At 40.6% G+C, this 20,472-nt stretch overlaps 1 protein-coding gene across 1 annotated transcript in view; it reads right to left on the reverse strand.

The window, feature by feature from the left end:
* Positions 1–966: 966 nt before the first annotated feature.
* CEP135 (centrosomal protein 135) overlaps positions 967–20,472 on the reverse strand; it is a 34,889-nt gene continuing 15,383 nt past the window's right edge. Inside the window, exons 12-26 of the mRNA XM_072124064.1 lie at positions 16,881–17,036; positions 15,791–15,952; positions 15,344–15,421; positions 13,827–13,978; positions 10,547–10,662; positions 8,557–8,711; positions 8,412–8,467; positions 7,305–7,473; positions 7,051–7,161; positions 6,621–6,806; positions 5,629–5,838; positions 4,908–5,110; positions 3,849–3,953; positions 3,259–3,414; positions 967–1,898 (exon numbers count right to left, since the gene is read on the reverse strand). Of these exons, the coding sequence (XP_071980165.1) occupies positions 1,877–1,898; positions 3,259–3,414; positions 3,849–3,953; positions 4,908–5,110; positions 5,629–5,838; positions 6,621–6,806; positions 7,051–7,161; positions 7,305–7,473; positions 8,412–8,467; positions 8,557–8,711; positions 10,547–10,662; positions 13,827–13,978; positions 15,344–15,421; positions 15,791–15,952; positions 16,881–17,036 (2,037 nt within the window). The 3' untranslated portion in view covers positions 967–1,876. The remainder of the gene's footprint in view (positions 1,899–3,258; positions 3,415–3,848; positions 3,954–4,907; positions 5,111–5,628; positions 5,839–6,620; positions 6,807–7,050; positions 7,162–7,304; positions 7,474–8,411; positions 8,468–8,556; positions 8,712–10,546; positions 10,663–13,826; positions 13,979–15,343; positions 15,422–15,790; positions 15,953–16,880; positions 17,037–20,472) is intronic.

Consider the following 20,472-nt stretch of genomic DNA (forward strand, 5'->3'; position numbering starts at 1 on the left):
CAGTGTACATCAGAGACCCTGAGTTCAATCTCATCCAAGTGCTGACAGTGGACAAGACTTTATCTACAAGTATTACCTGCTCCTATGTGTCAAAATGCAGCACATTGTAAGAACTACATCAGGGAAATATAATGTGGCACCCTGAGGTCTGTGGTGAGACAGATAGGTGCATATATCTGGCCAGATGCTGACGTGCCTGTGAGCTGCACAAATGAGCGACCACCAAGGGATATCCATTAGATTAGAGGTCCTTTAAACACAATATTAAATTTACACACAAAATTATTTATAAAATCATTTAAATAAACATTTTACCCCATATTTATGTGTTTTCTGAATGCAGATACACTATGGCAGCACTCACTAGCGCCCACAACACTAACTAAGGCCACATTCATTGCTCCCACTGCTGACGACCATAGAAAAGATGCATAGGAATCTATATTTTGTGGCCCGGGCAGTCAGCTCATGAACGGGACTTTGGAAACCAAGAACTCGTGCATGAGCCTAATGAAAAATATGGGGCTGCTGAGAATACAGATAGCACATGGCCCCAAAAGACATTTGTATGCAAAAGGCCTACAGGCAATTAAAGGGGACCTGCCACCAAGTACAAGATCCTAAATAACATATTTCATGTGACTGCCGCTACACCCCTGGTCAATTTGGAGTTTTTTATATAAATTTGGCTACCCATTCAAAATATATGGACCTCAAAAGTTTTAATGCAAATTAGGTTATACTAGCCAAGGGTGAGTATCTCTGTGCTATACAATGATAAGAGGTTACCGTCCCCTTGGCTAGTATTATGCACATATAATCATCCAGGGTCCACTAGATCCAAGTTCTAGCCCTGGCAGTGAGAGCTAAAAAAAACCACAGATAAAAAAAAAAATTGTAAAATTTATTTTGTTATAAATAGTAATTCATATAAAAATAAATACACAAAAAAAAACAATAAGGTCAGGTGTATAATAAACACAGTAAAAATTCAGGATGGACCCAATTGCACATCGTTAAACACATTTACATTATTCACATTTACAAACATATAAATGACGGAACAATTAAAAAGTTACATAATGCGACAGGTAAAATACATAAATGTTATCTCTGAAACGCGTTTGAGGCGTAAACATTCCATGTTCTGAACAGCAGATTGTTCTAGATCAAGTCTTACCATAAGAGGACGTGGTTCATTCTGAAATGCTTTATACATATATTTTAGATGAGCAGTATATAAGTATATAAAAGATCTGCATGTTACCACAGAAATATAGATACATAGTCACCATTTGGGCTATAGCTTTAGGTGCCCTCCAGGATCATGTATGTGGGGTACCCCATAGATATACAGGCACATATTGGAATACTGGTTAAATGGAGTGATAATTGTGAAAGCCTGAAACTTATTAATGCACTACATGATGAACTTTTTATATGGTAAAAAAATTGTAGTGCAAATTACAGACCTGAGAATTGTATTACTAATAACCTGCATGGTATTCGGTCACCAGCACTTGATGTAGGGGCTTCCAACATAATCTATAACAACATACCTCACAAATCCTTAAAGGGGTTTCCCCACTACTTACTCATATATCCTGCACAATATCCTGTTGGAATGATAGGAAGCGTCAGTGGAAAGATCCCTTTGATAGGACACGTTGCTTGTCCATTTATAAACATATTTTTATAATTGAAAGACATTACACTAAAGTGTTTATAATAAAAGAAAGGTAGTGAGGTATTAACCTTTTTATATATGTACATGGCTTACACTGTGTAAACGCAGTACGATATTACAAAATGTAGAATACAAGCTCCTACAATTACAGAACATTCACAGTGTTGTCTCCTCCTCTGTCCACGACCATCAGTCTTTGAAACTTACACTCCTGTGTGGAAGAAAAGAGAATAATTGTTCAAATCATCTGCAATTTAGCGATATTTGTATAACATCCCTAACATTAAGGCTACATTCACACAGCCGTATGTCATCCCCTATAGACGGCAATGGTCACATGTGCGGCACCGTACTGTTCCGTAGCCGGGAGAAAGATAGGATATGTCCTATCTTTCCCCGGAATATGGCACCAAGTGCCATATAACACTGAGCGCTGCTCACCCCCTCCTCCTCTCCCCGGCATCGACATGTACCCTCAGTGCTACAGTACGGCCGGCACACATTGTGTGAATGTAGCCCTACAATGTATTACAGACTTTGGTTCACCAAGCAATACAGTGTCCATTTTACATAGGTCAGGGAGTAAAAGTTCTCCTAAGGGTGCGACCACACATCAAAACAGAATCAGATGCAGTTTTTGATGCCCAAACCAGGAGTGGAGTGAAAATAGAGGAGCAGCAAAACTGAACGTGTGGCTGCACCTCTACAGACGTTTGCCAATTAAGGCCGCCTTGTAGGTGTAAAGAGAACTTATAACTCCGGTCAAAATCTCTGTATTTCCTTTAAAACTTTATATGCAAATTTACCTAAACTAGTCACAGGGGTGACTAAACTAATCAACAGCTGTAACAAGTCAATCAATCATCAAATTTGACTTTTAGGTAAGGTGGGATTTAGCCAGTGAGGGGCATGCTAAGCAGCACAAAGATTCCATGAAAGGCGTAATAGGAAATGTATTCCTTTATGAGGGGGACTACTTTAGATAACTTATCTAAGCAGTAGATCAAGGGGACCCTCAGCAATCATTAATAGCCTTAGGGCTCATGCACACGACCATTGGGGACGTATGTATGACCGCAAGTGTCCCCCATAGTCGGCTATGGCGCACTGGCTCGGTACGGTGAGCGCAACAAGCCTTCTCCATCTTTGGCCATACGGCTATTAATTTTTCTCTAAATTTGATCTGATCAATGTTCTCTCTGTTGGTTGTGATTGGTCTCTTGTGATTGGTTGAGCCCCAGGGATCACACAATTATCTATCTTTCGTATAAGTTATTTCTGTGTAACAACTTCTCAAGTGTATGTTACCTCTGCCCAAAACTTAATGTCAATTCCAGAAAGGAAACCACCTCAAATCTGCCTCATTGATCAGATGAGTCTTGTCACAGTTTTCACACTGGTTGGGACCAATGGATTAGTTCCATGGAATGATGGTTAATTGGTGCGCTACTTTGCGGCAGGTCCAACATTAATATTAGATTTCAGCCCTAGGCTCCATACAAATATACTCATTACATTTACTGATGTGCTGTGTGAAGATACCCTTAAGGAAACTGAAAAGTCAAACCTACTTTTCCACTGACTTATCAGATCCTCGATCCACTGGCCTTAGTATGGAGCGCTCTGGAGATAAAGCCGGTGACTTCATTGTAGAAGTTAGTGGTGACGAAGTACGGATGGAGGATGTAGATAGACCGTGGCGTCGTAATTCTTGTACCGCACGTTCCCTGTTATAAGTATAGAATGTGAACATATAAAACCTCCATATGTGGAATTAGACTACAGATGTGCATGTATATTACAATGTTGGGAAGCTCAATTGAGGATTCTTAACATATTATGTTCTGGATACACACATCAGTTCCTAAATGCCTACTAAAACCAGCACAAAAAACAAACCTTGTGGCCCAAAACAATGATGTACATAAAAATGGAAATAGTGACTAGATAAGAGCTGTAACACTTATGACTCTTGGCTCCTCCCAGTTGAACTTGCATATTAATTTGCATATCCAGAATGATTTCTGCATTACTTCATTAGTATGAGCCACAAATATGTGTGTATGTAACTATTACAGACGTGACAGATTCAATGTAAAAGCAATTAGAGAGAAAAAAAAAAAAAGGAAAAATTGATAGTTTCTTAAAAATATATCCCTACCTTTCGAATCGCTCAGTTGTAAGTTGTCTTTTGGCAATATCGTAGTCAGACTGCAGCTGTGTGAGCTTGTTGCGAAGCATGGTAGATTCTCGGGAGTGGCTGTTGCTACAAATTTAAGCAGATGAGACAGAGTTACCATTGGAAACTGAGGTTTTTCAGAACATTCCTTCTAGAACATTATGTAACTAAGCTCTGCATCAGTAGGGGCAGAATGGACACTCTAAGACTATTTAGAGAAAGCTACCCTACATGTCAATGTCCAAACCCTTTAGCTGGTCTAGTAACAGGACTTAAGCTTTTATGTCAAACAAGAATCCCCCTTAGGCCCCTTGCACACAAGTAAATCCAGTGAACAGTGCACATACAGGATGTATAGGGTGACTACCCTGGCAGCTTCTATCACATGGAGGAGCAGGGGACATGTAATAAGTGGTAGAAATCATAAGTAAACTGGTAACATGAAGTCTATAGCCTGTGCTGTGTGAGCACTAAGGGTTAATAGCCTATCTGCACAGAGCTTATAGTGCCAAGAACAAGGTGGGGGAAAGGCTGCAGCATGAGTTGAAAAGAGAGAGAGAGAGAGAAAGTTCTGTAGAATCACAGACTGGGAAGGAGGAACTGATAGGGAAAAGGGGGCATATTGTACCTCACTATTCTGTGTAGGAGACATCAGTATCTACAGTCCTTAACCCACTTAGCTCTGCTACATACACAGAGAGAGCTGTCACATGACCTCTTCCTCTGTGAGCAGCAGCCCCTCCTCGCTTGCTCATCAGACGGACTCCAGGGCTTGTCAGCACAGCAGAGAAAGGAGCTACTTCAGCACTTAGATATACTGACGGTTATAGCAAAGAAACTGCTGGATATAGGTAGTAAAGATAATAGGCAAAGTTACTCTACATCACAAGAGCTATTTATTTGTGAAAAAAAACTTTACAGTTGTTCTTTAAAGACAAAGTCATCAGTAGACAGGTGGTGTGCAGTTCCTGACTATTCCTCCATGTGAGTTTATGGAATCTTATGGGGAAAAAAGAAGTCCTGTGAAGGAAGGATACTCACAGCTTACTCTCTGCTAGGGTTAGTTTATCTCTCAGCAGCTGAATCTCGGATTCCTTCTCATGAGTACTGAGGTGACTCTGGAACTCCTTCTCTCGATTAGTGGCCAGCAAAGTCTCCAGGTTCTTAATGGTAAGTCTCTCACTGGCTAACTGCTTCTTTAAAAGTTCCGCTTCAGACTTCATATCTTCCAGTTCATCTAAAAGCTTGAGAAAGAGAAAGACAGAAAATAAATGTGTACAATGGCTTAAAATGTCTTACCAGAAATATGTGCTCATACATGTTGAACAAGACCTGTAAAACACTGCACCACCAATCCTTATTGTACGTATGTCGCTGCAGTGCAGCCTTCTCTCCTGATCAGACATCAATGCCATGATGCTTCAGCATAGCACATCAGTAGCTAGAATCAATAACATTTCTGCCTGCTGGGAGGACAGAGCAATTGTCTCCGCCTCTAATCTCCACTATTAGTTGAGAGATGACAAGTATTCAGTCACAGATTCTGAGTAAATTTTTCATTATAATTGTGTGATTTTTATTGAATAATACTTATTGAAGTAACTGATAGTATAAAAGTATAAAGCGTCCACTGCTTGTTTAGTTACTGCTACATTGTGGATACAGAAAAGAACTGGTCATTTTATATGAAAAGGGAAAGAGCACAACCCTATTCACAGTATGAAAATGATACTGTGGTGCACACATGAGGGTTAGCACTTACCCTCTCATACTCCATGTTTCGTGCAGTTAGTTGCCTGGAGAACTGCTCTTTATTAGAGTCCAGCTTGACACACAGTTCCCTCACCGACCCCAAGTCCGACAGAATCATAGCCTTCTCGTCTTGCTCATGTCGGAGTTGCTCCTCAAGTTTTGACAAGGCCTTAGCCATGGAAGATATTTGAACTTCATAAGCCTGATGTGCATTCATGTGCTGCAAAAAATTAAAGAGTAATTCGGTTATCACTGTATACAGCAGGAGACTTTGTAGACTAATAGAGAGTATGTCATACATGTGCGCCCACTCTCCATTCATTTACTTGTGCATATGTCATAACCACCAGAGTTTGGAATACCCTTATGAATATTCAATGTGTGATCTTATACAGTAAGGCTGAGGCAGCACTATCACTTTAGGAACTAGCGGTCTCATTTTAACATCTATCTAACGTGAAACGGCGTGTGCTGGCTCCACGACAGATGATGCTGCAGATGAAAACAAAAAAATTAAAAAATTTGGCACTTTGAATTTGGATATGCCCGATCCTCTTCCCATTTGTGATACATACTCACTCACATAAATGTGTACATGTCAGGAGAAAAAGATTCAACTCAGAAATTTTTAACAACTACTGAGGACATTCCCTGTAAAACACAGATATCTGATGTGTTCCAAGCGTCGTCCACGGTGTGGAGAATCTCAGTGTTAATAACTTTTGAACCATAAGGGATATTTAAAATCTGAATGTGGTAAACAATTTCCGAGAGAATTCCGTTTTCCTATGATATTCTACCTTCGTAAACTTGACCTTGATCAGATGTGGCAGCTTACAAGATGGTGGCCAAGTTCTGGACATAAGCTAAAAGATAGGCCCTCTCACCCATTACTTGCTTAGGTAATATATGTTGTTTTCCCTTTCATTTCTGAAATAAAAGATGTCCTGGGACTTTGTAAATATGCAACATAACAAAATGCAAGTGTGTACTGAGCACTACCTCCTGCACTTCATTTTCCAGGTCTTCCAGGCGTCCTCGGAGATGTCTTCGATCAGTATCCACAGAGAGCAGCTCCATCTTTATAGAACTACTTTCACCGAGAGCATTCTGTGCCTTCACCTCCCATTCCTCCGCCTGGCTATGAACCATTCGAAACTGATCCAGAAGATCCCGATTCTCTTGTTCCTGGAAAGAATGGTATGAAAAACTAAAAATTACAAGTGCGTCTGCACAAAGCACTATAGAGAGCAGCTTAATATTAGTACAAGGATGCTCTAAATGTTTACGTCTTGCTCAGAATTTGCTGGTACAGAATGTCAGTGTTTTAAACCATCTGTCACAGTAATTTCTGCTGCTGCCGTTATAAATGTCATGTTGAGGATGAATCTAAAGATACAGCATCTTTTCAAACTAAACAGCAAGCGCTCACCTTGGCAGCCATTAATGTTTCAATTCTGGAAACCTCAGAAATGTAGCCATGGACTCTTAGCTTTAGTTCTTCTTTTTCATGTATGGCATTTTCTAATTCCAGCGTAATAGTCTAATAAAAGAATCAAACATCGAAGATTACTTAGGAAATTGCGGCAGCTAAAGATGTGGACACCACTGACTTCTGGTAAACATGAAAACAGCGCTAAATCTTTTATAAAAAACAAGGTGTTTCTGGAAAATCAAGACTCCTACCTGATTCTCTCTAGCCATGGTGGCCAAATCATCCTGTAACCTCCTATTCTCCTTCAGAGAGATTTCCCTCAACTTCACATTTTCTAGAAGATCCGATTGGGCCGAATCCAGTTGGCGGCGTAGACTGGACAGCTCACGGTCTTTGTTGCTAAGGGCATCTTTCAACTGGCTGCAAATTAGAATAATTTTACCAATTATCATCCTTTATACAAATAAAAAAAATAATAAAAAAATAATTAAAAAAAAAAAAAAAAAAAAAGTCATACCCAGTCACTAAAATCCCCCATGTACCATATCCCCAGAAAAACCTTGTGAGAAGAAAGCCTGATTTCTAAAAAAGAATATAGCAGCTTAAAAAAAAAAAACTAATCACCAGAAAAATTAATACAATCAAATTTGTTTGCATGAATTAGATATTTGAGAATTTAAAAAATATATTTCTGGTTGCTTAGAGGACATTTACCATCAGGTATGGTAATATAACAGGGTTATTATTCCAGTTACACTTGATGCAACACAAGTCTTATAGACTGAGGGTATAGTGTCCTTGATGGCGCTGTATTTTCTCCCCCCCCCCCCCATGGCACAATTTGATTGGGTGCTTGGCACCTGCACAGTGATTCACTGAAGCTGGTGTAGTACACTATAGGGGAGATTTATCATACCTACAGCCGATACATCATGAGGTTTAAACCTGCGCTGGTGGACAAAACTACACCGGGTCCAACCATTGAGTGGCAAATGTTCGCAAGTTTTTAGAAAGTGTGCAGCCGGAACGTCCCGCTTCGGCCCACACCGCCAGCGGCCATTCATACATGGTTTGTGATTAATTAACTGCTTCTACGCCAAGCACTGCTAAATGTCCCCCTATGTCTTCACTGTACATGAGATGGCAGTCTGGTACATGCACCGGGGTGTACTGCACAGACTTCATTGAAGCAACGCGAAAATGCAGGGAACACCATAGACGAGTCTGATGCACCTTATCAGCCTCATCTCTAGGAAAGTATGAGTAAACAATAAAAAGAGTAAAGAGAATAAACATGCTGATTTATATAAAAAATTACAATTCCTAGAGGACTTAAAACACAATACAAACAGACATACTCCACAGTAGCCTCCAGCTCAGAAAGGGTCAGACGTAAGTTAGTCATTGTTTTCTCCTAGAAAATATAAAAGATACAAGTCAAATGGTTTTAGAAGATATGAAAGGTTCCTTAGAAAAAAAGTCAGCACTCTTCTTGTAACAGACCTTATTATCTAGGTTCTCATCTAAACACGCTACTCGCTCCGTCTTCTCATCCACTTCTTCCTGCAGGTTATCTTTTTCCTTGTCCAAGACAGAAATTGTGTTTCTGAGAGCTGTCATTTCAGTGACCTGCGCAGACACCTTGTGATTCAATTCACCTAAAAGTAAAAAAAAGAAAATTTGAAAAGCAAAAATAGTTAAACATATGAAAGAAAAGCACCTTATAGTGTGTATTTTATGAACATTTACACCAAACTGCAATGATCAAAGACAAATTCACTTAATCCTTCTGTTGGAGATGCTCTTGCTTGTTCATGGATCAATAAATCCTCTCTACAGGAGGTCTGTCTGGGTTTTCCAGAACCTGTTCTATCTGCGCTTACCCACATTTTTAGCGTATCACCAAAATCATCCCCCTTTGAAAGCAGAATAATGTCCATATTGGGGATTCACTAAGGTCCGTGCGCCGATATTCACCAGGTGTCGCTGCTGTGCCGAGGTCCGCCGGAGTTCACCTGCTTTTTTCTGGTGTATGTGAGTGCTTGATCTTGCGACACAAATGGCTTTTTAAATTCTGCGGTTTTTCCGAATCCTTCGGGTTGTCCGGTGGCCACCCCCCCCGATTTCTGTCGCGCGAAAGTCGGCGCGATTGCGCCAAAAAAACTATTCGCGTGCGCCACAATCCCGTGAAATACAGCGCAAAGCGGAAATATTCGGGAAAAACCCGACGGATTCGCGGCTGCGGACCCTTACTAAATGTGCCCCATTGTGTCACTTACAGAGGTTTGGGGTAGGAAGCTGCACAGAAGTGAAGTTGTCTGTAATATAGCCAGAGAGTAGTGTAGTGTCACTAGTGGAGGGACTAGTGGGGGAACAGAGGAAATGCTTAGCCACACCAATTCTTAGCAAGAGACTTCCACCTCCACAGAGCTGCACAAAGACAAGGCTCTGATGCTAACAAGACAGAGCTGCAATACATTGTCTCCCTCCACCCCTGCAGTTAGATACTGTATCCAACACTCTGTGGTTTCATGGACAGACACACAAAGGAGGAGATTTATTGTACGCCAGCGCCGAAGTATGAAAGTGGTCATGTCCCCTTTATATATCAAAAGGCTTAGGCCTCTTGATGTATCTGGTTGGTGGTGTGGCCATTGGGCAAAACTATGATAGGTCCGACCTTGCATAGTTTTGAGTAAAAACCTGCGAGTGGCCGCATCTTTATTAAAACTATGCAGGCAGAGGGTGGAAGCGCTCTATGCCCTCTCACACCACTTGTGGCGTAGTCACTGTAAGAATCGCAGGTTCTTCTACTGCGCAAGAATTTGTGATTCTTTTACAGCTTCTACACCAGAAAACTGGTGTAGAAGCAGTTACAAATCTCCCCGTTTATCTAGTTTCCATGTAGATCCTATGGCAGAACTATGATATGCAATAAACAGGAAACATTTAACATTTAATGACGCATGCCGTAATCGTATGACACGCGTCTGGCGCAGGTACATGGAGAGGGCTCGCGGGCCGAGCCCTCTCCATAGCCGGTAAGTCTTTACTGTATATTGCAGCAAAGGCTTACCGTTAACACCCGTGATCGGTGCTAGCTATCGGTGTTGTCCCGTCGATCACCGCCGGCAAAGCAGAGGGGCGCTGCTATCTTGGTGACAATCGTCGCTCCCCGTGATGTCATCGGGGAGCAAAGATTGTCAGTTGCCATGACAGCCTCAGGTTTTCCTGTCTGTCTCGTATTATCCTATTCATTACAATGTGCGATTTGCACATTTTAATGAATGAGGTGGAAAATCCCCATATGTAGTATGGCAGTATATGATATGATCAATCAGACAACCCAGGGTTAAAGTACCCTATGGGGTCTGAAAAATAGTAAGAGTAATAATAATAATAATTAAAAAAAAAAAAAGTTAAAAATTATAAATAAGGGAAAAATGGAAATGAAAAAAACAAAAAAGGGCCAGGTCATCTGTATAGATTTTACCTATTCTTTCTTCTAAAGTTGCTATTTCTTCTTGTGATAACTGCAGCTCATTTGATTTTATGGTAAGGCGATGTTGAAGATCTTCCATTGACTTTTGAAGTTGCTCATTCAATAACCTGAGTAACAAGTGAAACAATATTGTGATGTAGTTATGAAACCCAAAAAGTAAATGCATGGACATTTAAGAACAAAAAAATAAATAAAATATATATATAAAAGTTTTTGACCCTCATTAACGTACACCCTGTACCCCATCTTAACAGAAAAAACTGAAATGTAGATATACTTGCATATGCTCCTCTTCAATCCCATCCCAGTGGAGTTCTAGGCGATCCTGGCTTAATGCAGAAAAGAGGCTTATAATTAGCAGCACAGAGTGCGGGGACAAGATGCCCAGCGCTCCTGGCTGATAATTATGCACGCCATCATGGGAGAGGTAGGTTGGTAGGGCGTGCATAATTATCAGGTGCTCCGGCCTGCTAATTATAAGTATCTTTTCTAGGCAACCCCGGCGTGTCAAGCGTAAAGAACACCACTACCAGGATCAGAATAAGAAGGGGCAGGTGTGAGGTATGTCTTGTTTGTATTTCTGTATAGTAACTGCTAGTTTACCTTTAACCCCTTCACACTCCGCCGCAGAGCTATGAAGGGTGTATGAAGAGGGCTCACGGGCTGAGCCCTCTTCATACAGAGATGGGCTTTGCTGCATATCGCAGCAAAGACCCATCGCTATCACCCGCGGTCAGTGCTTGCACCAATCGCGGGTGTTAACCACTTCTCTGCTGCTGGCAAAGTCGCATGGGCGCCGCCATGTTTCTTCAGATCGCCGCTCCCCCGAACGTCAATCCAGAGATGACCAATTGGGTTTAGGTCTGGGCTCTGGCTGGGACAGTCAGGAATGGTCACAGAGTTGTCCCGAAGCCTCTGTTTTGTTACATTAGCTGTGTGCTTATGGTCATTGTCTTGTTGAAAGGTGAACCTTCGGCACAGTCTGAAAGAGGCTTTAATAATAGTCTTTACTAATCTTTATTTATATAGCGCCTTCAAACAGGATATCTCTGTAATTGGCTGCATTCATCTTTCCTTAAACAGCAACCAGTGGTCCTGTCCCTGCCCCCATAGCACGATACTGCCATCACCATGTGTCACTGTTGGGATTGTATTTGGCAGCAGTGACACATGGCTGCCCACACATATTAGACTAATATTGACTGTACCAATTCTCCACCTATGGCAGATGTAGATAAGCTGCAACTACAGGCCTGTGTTAGCCCCTGTCATAAGTTGCGTAACTACCGCTGTAGCAGCTGCTACGGGGCCCATGAGGTTGAGGAGCCACACTGTGTATACGTGTGTGTGTATATATATATATATATATATATATATATATATATATATATGCATATATATGCATATACGTGTGTATATATATATATATGTATATATATATATATGCATATACGTGTGTATATATATATATATGTATATATATATATGCATATACGTGTGTATATATATATATATACACACACACATGTGTATACGTGTGTATATATATGCATATACTGTGTATACGTGTGTATATATATGCATATACTGTGTATACGTGTGTATATATATGCATATACTGTGTATATATATGCATATACTGTGTATACGTGTGTATATATATGCATATACTGTGTATACGTGTGTATATATATGCATATACTGTGTATACGTGTATATATATGCATATACTGTGTATACGTGTATATATATATATATGCATATACTGTGTATACGTGTATATATATATATATGCATATACTGTGTATACGTGTATATATATATATATATGCATATACTGTGTATACGTGTATATATATATATATGCATATACTGTGTATACGTGTATATATATGCATATACTGTGTATACGTATATATATATGCATATACTGTGTATACGTATATATATATGCATATACTGTGTATACGTATATATATATGCATATACTGTGTATACGTATATATATGCATACGTGCGTATACGTGCATATACTGTGTATACGTGCATATACTGTGAATATATGCATAGATGCAAATACTGTATTTATACACGCATATATGTATGATTTTTGGGCGTTTTTGTATGTGCTGTCTATATGGTATGTTTGCATATGCTCTACATACTGAATGAGTGCGTGTATGCTGTACATACTGAATGTGGATTTGCTGTATGTGTGTATATTTTTTATGTATATGCAGCATGTGTGTATATGGTTTTTTATACTGCATGTATGTGTATATATGGTCAGTGTCATGTATAACATGTCTGTAAGGCTACATGCACACTGCCGTGTACCCGCCGCACCGTAGCACGGCGTGCACACGGCAAAAGGAGGAGGAGGTGAGCGTAGCTCACCCCCGCCCCTCTCCATAGCGATGTATGGCCGCGGAGCCGTAATACGGGAAAAGATAGGACATGTCCTTTCTTTTCCCGGGCTACGGAGCGGTACGGTGCCGCACGTGTGCTGCACCGTACCGCTCCCGTAGGGCGCCGCGAGCCCATAGAAGTGTATGGGGGACGTATATCGGCCGTATATACGTCCCCCATACTGTAGTGTGAATGCAGCCTAAGGGAACAAGAACGTATGGGGGACGTATATCTTGCCGCAAATTTGCTGCCGGATATACTTCCCTCATATGCATCTATAGCACCTGGGCATGGTACGGTGAGCATAAGTATTCACTGTTTCGAGCCGTGGCCACAAAAGAGATAGTGTGCTCCATCTTTGGCCGTAAGAACCATGCAGCTCTATTCTCTATGGAGAGGGGAGGGGTGAGACGCGATGTTTATGTGAATCCAGCCTAAATATGTATGTATTTTTTTTAAGGGGAAGGGGGCCCCATCCAGAAATCTGCTTTGGGGCCCAGCCTTTCCTTGTTACGCCCCTGCCTTTCAGTATGTGGGGATTAGTAACATGATGCATCAGTCGTAATAAATCTCCCCAATAAAGTACAATGGAACCATCCATCTACCTTATGTGAGGCATCTTACAGTGGTCATGTGGGTTGGGAGGAATAGTTGTAGGTCAAATAAGTTTGCCTGACAGCTTTTAACTTTTAGAGCAGTTTTACATGTGTGTGAGTTCAGACCTACATTTCTATCCTATACATGAGAAGGGCGAATCTGCAGCCCCATTAATGTGTAGTGGAAAACATCAGATTTCTAATAAACAAATCACATGCAAAAAATTACACAATATATGAGACATTTGGTAGTAATGCAGACTAACCTTAAGGAACATAATTCGGCTATGTACTGTGAAGAGTCATCCTGAGTCTGGGCCAACGTAATAGATTGTGACCGATTTACATTGTCTAAAGATGAGATCTTTTCCTTCAATTCAGAAATTGTGGATTTTAGCTCAAACCGTTCAGTTTCCAACTAAAAAGCAAATGGAAAAACAGATGCTGAGTCATTTGTGACAAAGACATAATAGTGTCCACAGGCAGTTATATGATCCCCTTAACGCTGAGGCCCTTCATATATTTTTGAAGGTGGGGAGTACAGCTTTCACTTTGTGCCGCAAATGGAGTGTCTTCTTCATTCTTTGGGTTGGTACGATTACAGGGATACCAAATTTGAATGTTTTTTAAGTAAATCATACATTTACAAAAATGAAAAAAAAAAATCCTTATTTTGCCATCTTCCGACGCTACTAACTTTTTAATACTTTGGTGTACGGAGCTGTGTGTGGTGTCATGGTGTCGTGTGGTTTTATTTGGGCGCTATTTTTCATTACAGGGTTAAATGCCGGGAATAATGGTTATTATATTTAGCTGGATTGGACATTTTGGGATGTTTGTGATACCTAATGTGTTTATGAATTTTACTGTATTTATCAGTTCTAGGGAAAGAGGATCATTTGAATTTTTTGAATTTTGAATAACTTTTATTTTATCTATTTTTCAGTAAATGGGGATTAACCACATAATGTATTTGTGTCCTGAGGCAAGGGGTGTATGGAGAGGGCTCACCAATCGCCAAATGGCTATTTTGCAACTTATAAAATTCATAAAAAGATTGTACAGTCCCAAAAATGGCAGCAAGCACAACGTCAGCTTTTCCCACAAAAAATATACATTGAAGTATGAAAAAAATGATTGGTTTCAGAATATGCTTTAAAAAAAATATATGTATGTTTACAAAATACAAATACTAGGTTACAAAAGTACAAATTGCTATGCAGAAATCGAGCTCATCTCTATAAAAATTTTGCAAAAAACAAAAATGAAAAAGGGCAGCAGTGACAAGGGGTTAAATTTCATGTCCACATCTGTTGTGACTTTTTCATTAAACACACAGGGGAGATTTACCAGGGCCAGTACACCAGTTTTCTGGCGTACAAGTCATGAAATGCTATCCAAAAGGCATTGTGATTATTTTTTCCCTTCATGCCATAGTGGGTGTCAAGGGGGCGTGGCCAGCAGCAGAGTGGGCTGGCACAGGAATGAACTTACTATAGCCAGTGGGTCACCGTTCATGAATGATGTTTTCTGGTTAAAGCACAATTCTAAGCCAAGAAGTGCCCATCATAGGATTGTAAATCTACGCAGTCGGTCACCAGATACATCAGAAGACAGGACCCTCTTAATGTATACGGAGGATGCAGAGGGGTGTGGCTTTCATCTTACATCAGAGCATCAAGCGCCGTTGTATGATAAATGTCCCCCACAAAGTGTAATATCCTCCAGGGGTTTTACCCTTGCACTACTACGGTTAATAAACATCCCATTATTTAGGACTTACCATTTGTATTGTACTTTCTAAGTCCCCAATCTTCTGGGCGAGCTTAAACCTCTCTGAGGCGGACACCTCCTGCTGAACCTGTAGGTAAACATATGGGAGTAATGCATGCAAGATCGCTACATAAGAGAAATCACATCTCATTGCTTTTTGTACTGGTAATTGTGAGACAAAACCAGAGTGAAGACTACATGGAGAGATAGTATCATGGGCAGATTTGCGCAAGTTGTGATTGAGCACACGTGGTAGTGGTCCACAATAACAAAGCAAAAAAATAATGAAATAACCTATTTGTGAACTCGCCCCTTACAAGGCAACGGCACAACACACGGTTATAAGAGAAGTTGAACCTGAATAGTTTATTTGGGTTTCTTGATAAATATGATCATCATTAGCTATTATAAAGTTAGAAATGTGTATTGTATAAAACACAAAGGAAAACATATTCACCTTTATTTTGTCTCTCAGTCCATCATTCTCCTCCTGAACTCTCCGCAAGTCTGAATGGACCAGATCTCTTTCCTCCTCTAGATGGCGCAGCTCACTAACTGAAGATGCGCTCTTGCGGAGAGGAGACAAGTCTCGTTTAGTCATTGTCAGCTCATTCTGACCCTAAAAATAAGCAGATTTAAAATATTTTATTAAAAGAGAAATCGTATTTAAGGTCTCTATAAGAAAGATTAATAGATAATGAAAAACCACAAAGGCTCCATAGGCTTTGATAGAGGATTCCCTGGCTCCTGTGTCCTATAAAATGGATCACTGTCCCTTTACTAGTTGAAGATACTCATCCTTATTAAGGGACAGTTACAATCCCAGGTCATGCTTGTTCATATTTACAGCAAGGAAGGAATTGTCTGAAGCCTAATTTTTGGGTTGCCTTGCCCTTTACTTAATGGGGTTGGCTGCTAATAAGATTTACCACCAGCAGCAGGAATCAGGACTCCCTTTTACGTCCTGTGAGTTGCTGACTTTTAGTGGATTCAGGGGGTACATGCAGTCATTACTAGTACCCCTCCATCATAACACCACTAGTGGGAGGCCAAGGACATCTCCATTCCTCTCATACCATTGATATGGCGTGCATACAATAATGAACATAAGCCTCCTACATAAGCCAGAAGCCAGCAGGACATTACAGGAAGACCCGAGTCCTACTGTCTAGGCTTTAAAGGACCTGCGCCTCCCACCTGCAACAGAAAAAAACTTTAAGATGGTAGAAACAATATTAGTGATCCTATTATTAGGCCAATTACCCTGGTAAAGTTTCTTATTAGTGATCAACCCCTTAATATCATATTTGGCAGCTTTCAGAACATGGAAAAAATGGCATTTGGATTTTATGGCAGGTTTATGTATTCATCTGTAATTATTGCTTCTAGTTTTCATTGTACGAATACAAAATAATGGTAATTAAAAATAACTATTCAATTATGGTTTTTTTTTTTACAACAACTTTGATTAGGCAGAATCTAATTCATTTTAATTTGAAGTGCAATGTTTTGTCAGCAGCAAAATAAAAATGGAGTTTCAACCTTACCTGCTCGTAAAGTGCTCGATACTTGTCTCTCTCCATTGTCAGCACCTTGACATTGGACTGGATCTCAACCATGTGTTTTTCGAATCTATCTAACATGCTCTGGAGATCGTCTCTTTCCCTGGTGAGACGCCTTAGGGATGCATTGTATCCTGGGTCCTAAACAGCAAAAAATAAATAAACAAAAATTCTTTAAAAAAATTAAACCGTTACTATACCCTAACAATTCTGTAGCAGATTTCATGGGAGGAAAAATCCAGCACACAGGAATATACATCCTGGCTAGAGATGAGCAAACCCACAAATGTTCGGCGTCTGTTTAAACACCTGTGTGCACGTCTCCTAAATATGCTGGCAGCTCCAGCGTGCTGCCATTTTCCTAAAGGTTGTTGCTCTCCGATATCACAGGGAGCAACAATCCTCAGGAAAAAGGTAGCATGCAGGAGCCAGCACCGGAACCTCACTGGGTTCGCTCATCACCAATCCTGGCAAAGTGGAGTCCATAAGGCAGTGATGGCATCCATTTGATGGAACGCCAAATTAGGGGTTAATTCTGTTTTCCTTTGGCCCCAAATGTAACACTGAGAACAGAAGAATAGCTCTGCTCCCTGTGTAGTAGCCAAACTGTGTTACTGCAGCTCACATGCAATTCCCTCTTGAAGCCTCGGCTGCAGTCACCTGGACCGGCCACTGGTCTTCTGCCTCAGTTCTGTGTTGCTTACAGCAGTGGACAAAGATGGATTCCACTTTATAGGCGTCAGACTCTCAATGGATTACTCTTTAATAGTAATAGATATGTGTTGTCTGTGCTACACGGATAACAAAAGAAATCCTTTAACTCCGACTGAGACATTTGTGTTTTAAGACCCCACACAGTACATTCCATGTGTCTAGGCCATCGTAAGTGGTTGAATCAGCAGGAAAATTGAAATTACTTACCGGTAATTGTGTTTCCTAGAACCACGACAGCACCACCTGAGAGAGAGGGATCCGCCCCCATGGACAGGAAACCTGAGCATAAAAAGGACACGCCTCTCTCCAAGCCTCAGTGGTTTACAGAGACCCAAAGGAGACGTTTTCATTAACTTTTCAAATAATATCTTTAACATACACCAATCCCCTCTTTCTGTTTGTGATAACCATCGCCAGATAACCAGAACACCAGGGTGGGAATTACCATGGTGCTGTCGTGGTTCTAGGAAACACAATTACCGGTAAGTAATTTCAATTTTCCCCTTTCACCACGACAGCACCACCTGAGAGATTAACAGAGAAAAGAATTCAGGGAGGGATAAAGACAGCAGGACTTCCATTCCAATAGATCATGCAACCATGGAGACATCCATACCGTACTGGCTTCAAATCCTAATTGGAAAAGACTGTTCTTACCAATTTGTTCTATTTAAACCTTGTCATTTACGCAGTAGTGGTTGCGCAGAATGGACACATATTTGATCAAACAAGAGGCACTACTCTTTATAAAGGTCTAGACTACCGGATAAACTGACTATTTGCTTTTCTGGATTGGTACCAAGGCACATAAGAACTATACTGTAAGACCAGTGAAAAATGGTGGAGGCCAAATCCCAAATACTTGGGATACTTGCCATAAATTAGGCAGATTTCTTGTGAGTAGAGACATCCTACTGTGGCCCTAATGTAGAGACTGCCCTTATGACCTAATCCTCCAGGATTATATGTCAATCTTCTAACCAGAAAGCTGAATGTTCCCCCCCAGAGAAAAGTTAATATTTGAGAATATTAAAATGTCCCCAATCAATTAGAGATCTACATATGACAAAGGTTCTCCAGATCTATCTAAACAAGACATTCCAAAGGAACATGTCACAGAGCATTTCCCTTCATTGTCTGATTCTTTGTTTACATGAACAAGCAGGGAGCAATCTATGTCAAAGGAATTACAGTTGATTGTTTTAATCTTCAGTACTTTGGGACTGACTGCTTTTGACCGATTCCAGATTCTCTGAAAACTGAACCTCTTAATTAGGTTCCAACACCAAAAATGGACAGCATATAAAATAAATATAAAAACCTCTTCTGGAATCCTGACAGCACTTTGTTCTGATTCCAGAGGTCTGACCACTAGACAGTCCAATGAGGATTACAGCCTGTACCATTCTTGCAGAACACAAGTTTTAGTGGTCTTAAGATTTAACTGGTAAGGCTAGTATAGAGGCCATCAGAACTAGGAGGGACACGGCTGGCCTGAAGACCCAGATTGTAAAACCTTTTTTTTTTTTTTTTTTTTTTAATATCTATTTTAAAACCTTCCTACAAGAAGGGACAGTTTTTCCACAAATTGGGAGAAAGCTTCCCTAGATACAATGTAGTACTGATGAATGAATGGACAGAATCTGCTTAGAATCTGCAATATATATTGCTTATATCTGCACAACCTGAATATGTGGACGCTGTACCATCAAAGACCATCATTCTGACTTGCTCTACCCTTAAGACTGCAAGACTTTGAAGGGAGGCAGAATGTTGGGTTTAAACCAATGAGCTGACAACCATCAAGGAATCATTTCCCATTGGGAAAAACCACCCCAAGTTCGAGTACACATTGATATTTGGAGCCTGCTGTACCGGCAAAACATCCAATGCAGGGAGCATATCCTATCAGAAAGGATTCTGACACTATTCACCCTATCTTGCTCCCTAGTAGAACAACCGCACGGAGCAAGGACTCTGATACCCTTCACCTTAGCTCGTGGAACCAGTGCTCACAGCCAGGATTAGGTCATTATCCACCTTGCCTTGTGTATCTGTGGAAACAACTCAGGTAGTTGTGGAATCACCACTCACACCCGGGATTATGTAACCATTCACTACCACTCAAGGTCAGGATTATGTCATTATCCACCTTTCCTTGTGTATCTTGGGTATTTGTGGAACTACCCCTCACAGCAAGGATTATGTAACTATTCACATTACCTTGGGTAGTTGTGGAACCAGCGCTCACAGCAAGGATTATGTAACCATTCACATTACCTTGGGTATTTGTGGAACTACCACTCACTGTCAGGATTATATCATTATCCACCTTGCCTTGTGTATCTGTGGAAACAATTATTCACAGCAAGGATTATGTAACTATTCACATTACCTTGGGTAGTTGTGGAACCAGCGCTCACAGCAAGGATTATGTAACCATTCACATTACCTTGGGTAGTTGTGGAACTACCCCTCACAGCAAGGATTATGTAACCATTCACATTACCTTGGGTATTTGTGGAACTACCACTCACCGTCAGGATTATGTCATTATCCACCTTGCCTTGTGTATCTGTGGAAACAATTATTCACAGCAAGGATTATGTAACTATTCACATTACCTTGGGTAGTTGTGGAACCAGCGCTCACAGCAAGGATTATGTAACCATTCACATTACCTTGGGTATTTGTGGAACTACCACTCACCGTCAGGATTATGTCATTATCCACCTTGCCTTGTGTATCCTGGGTGGACGTGGAAACTATTCACAGCCAAGATTGTGTTATTATTCACATTACCTTGGGTAGTTGTGGAACCAGTGCTCACAGCAAGGATTATGTAATCATTCTCATTACCTTG

Source organism: Engystomops pustulosus, chromosome 1 (assembly GCF_040894005.1).
Source record: "Engystomops pustulosus chromosome 1, aEngPut4.maternal, whole genome shotgun sequence".
Classification (NCBI taxonomy): Eukaryota; Metazoa; Chordata; class Amphibia; order Anura; family Leptodactylidae; genus Engystomops; species Engystomops pustulosus.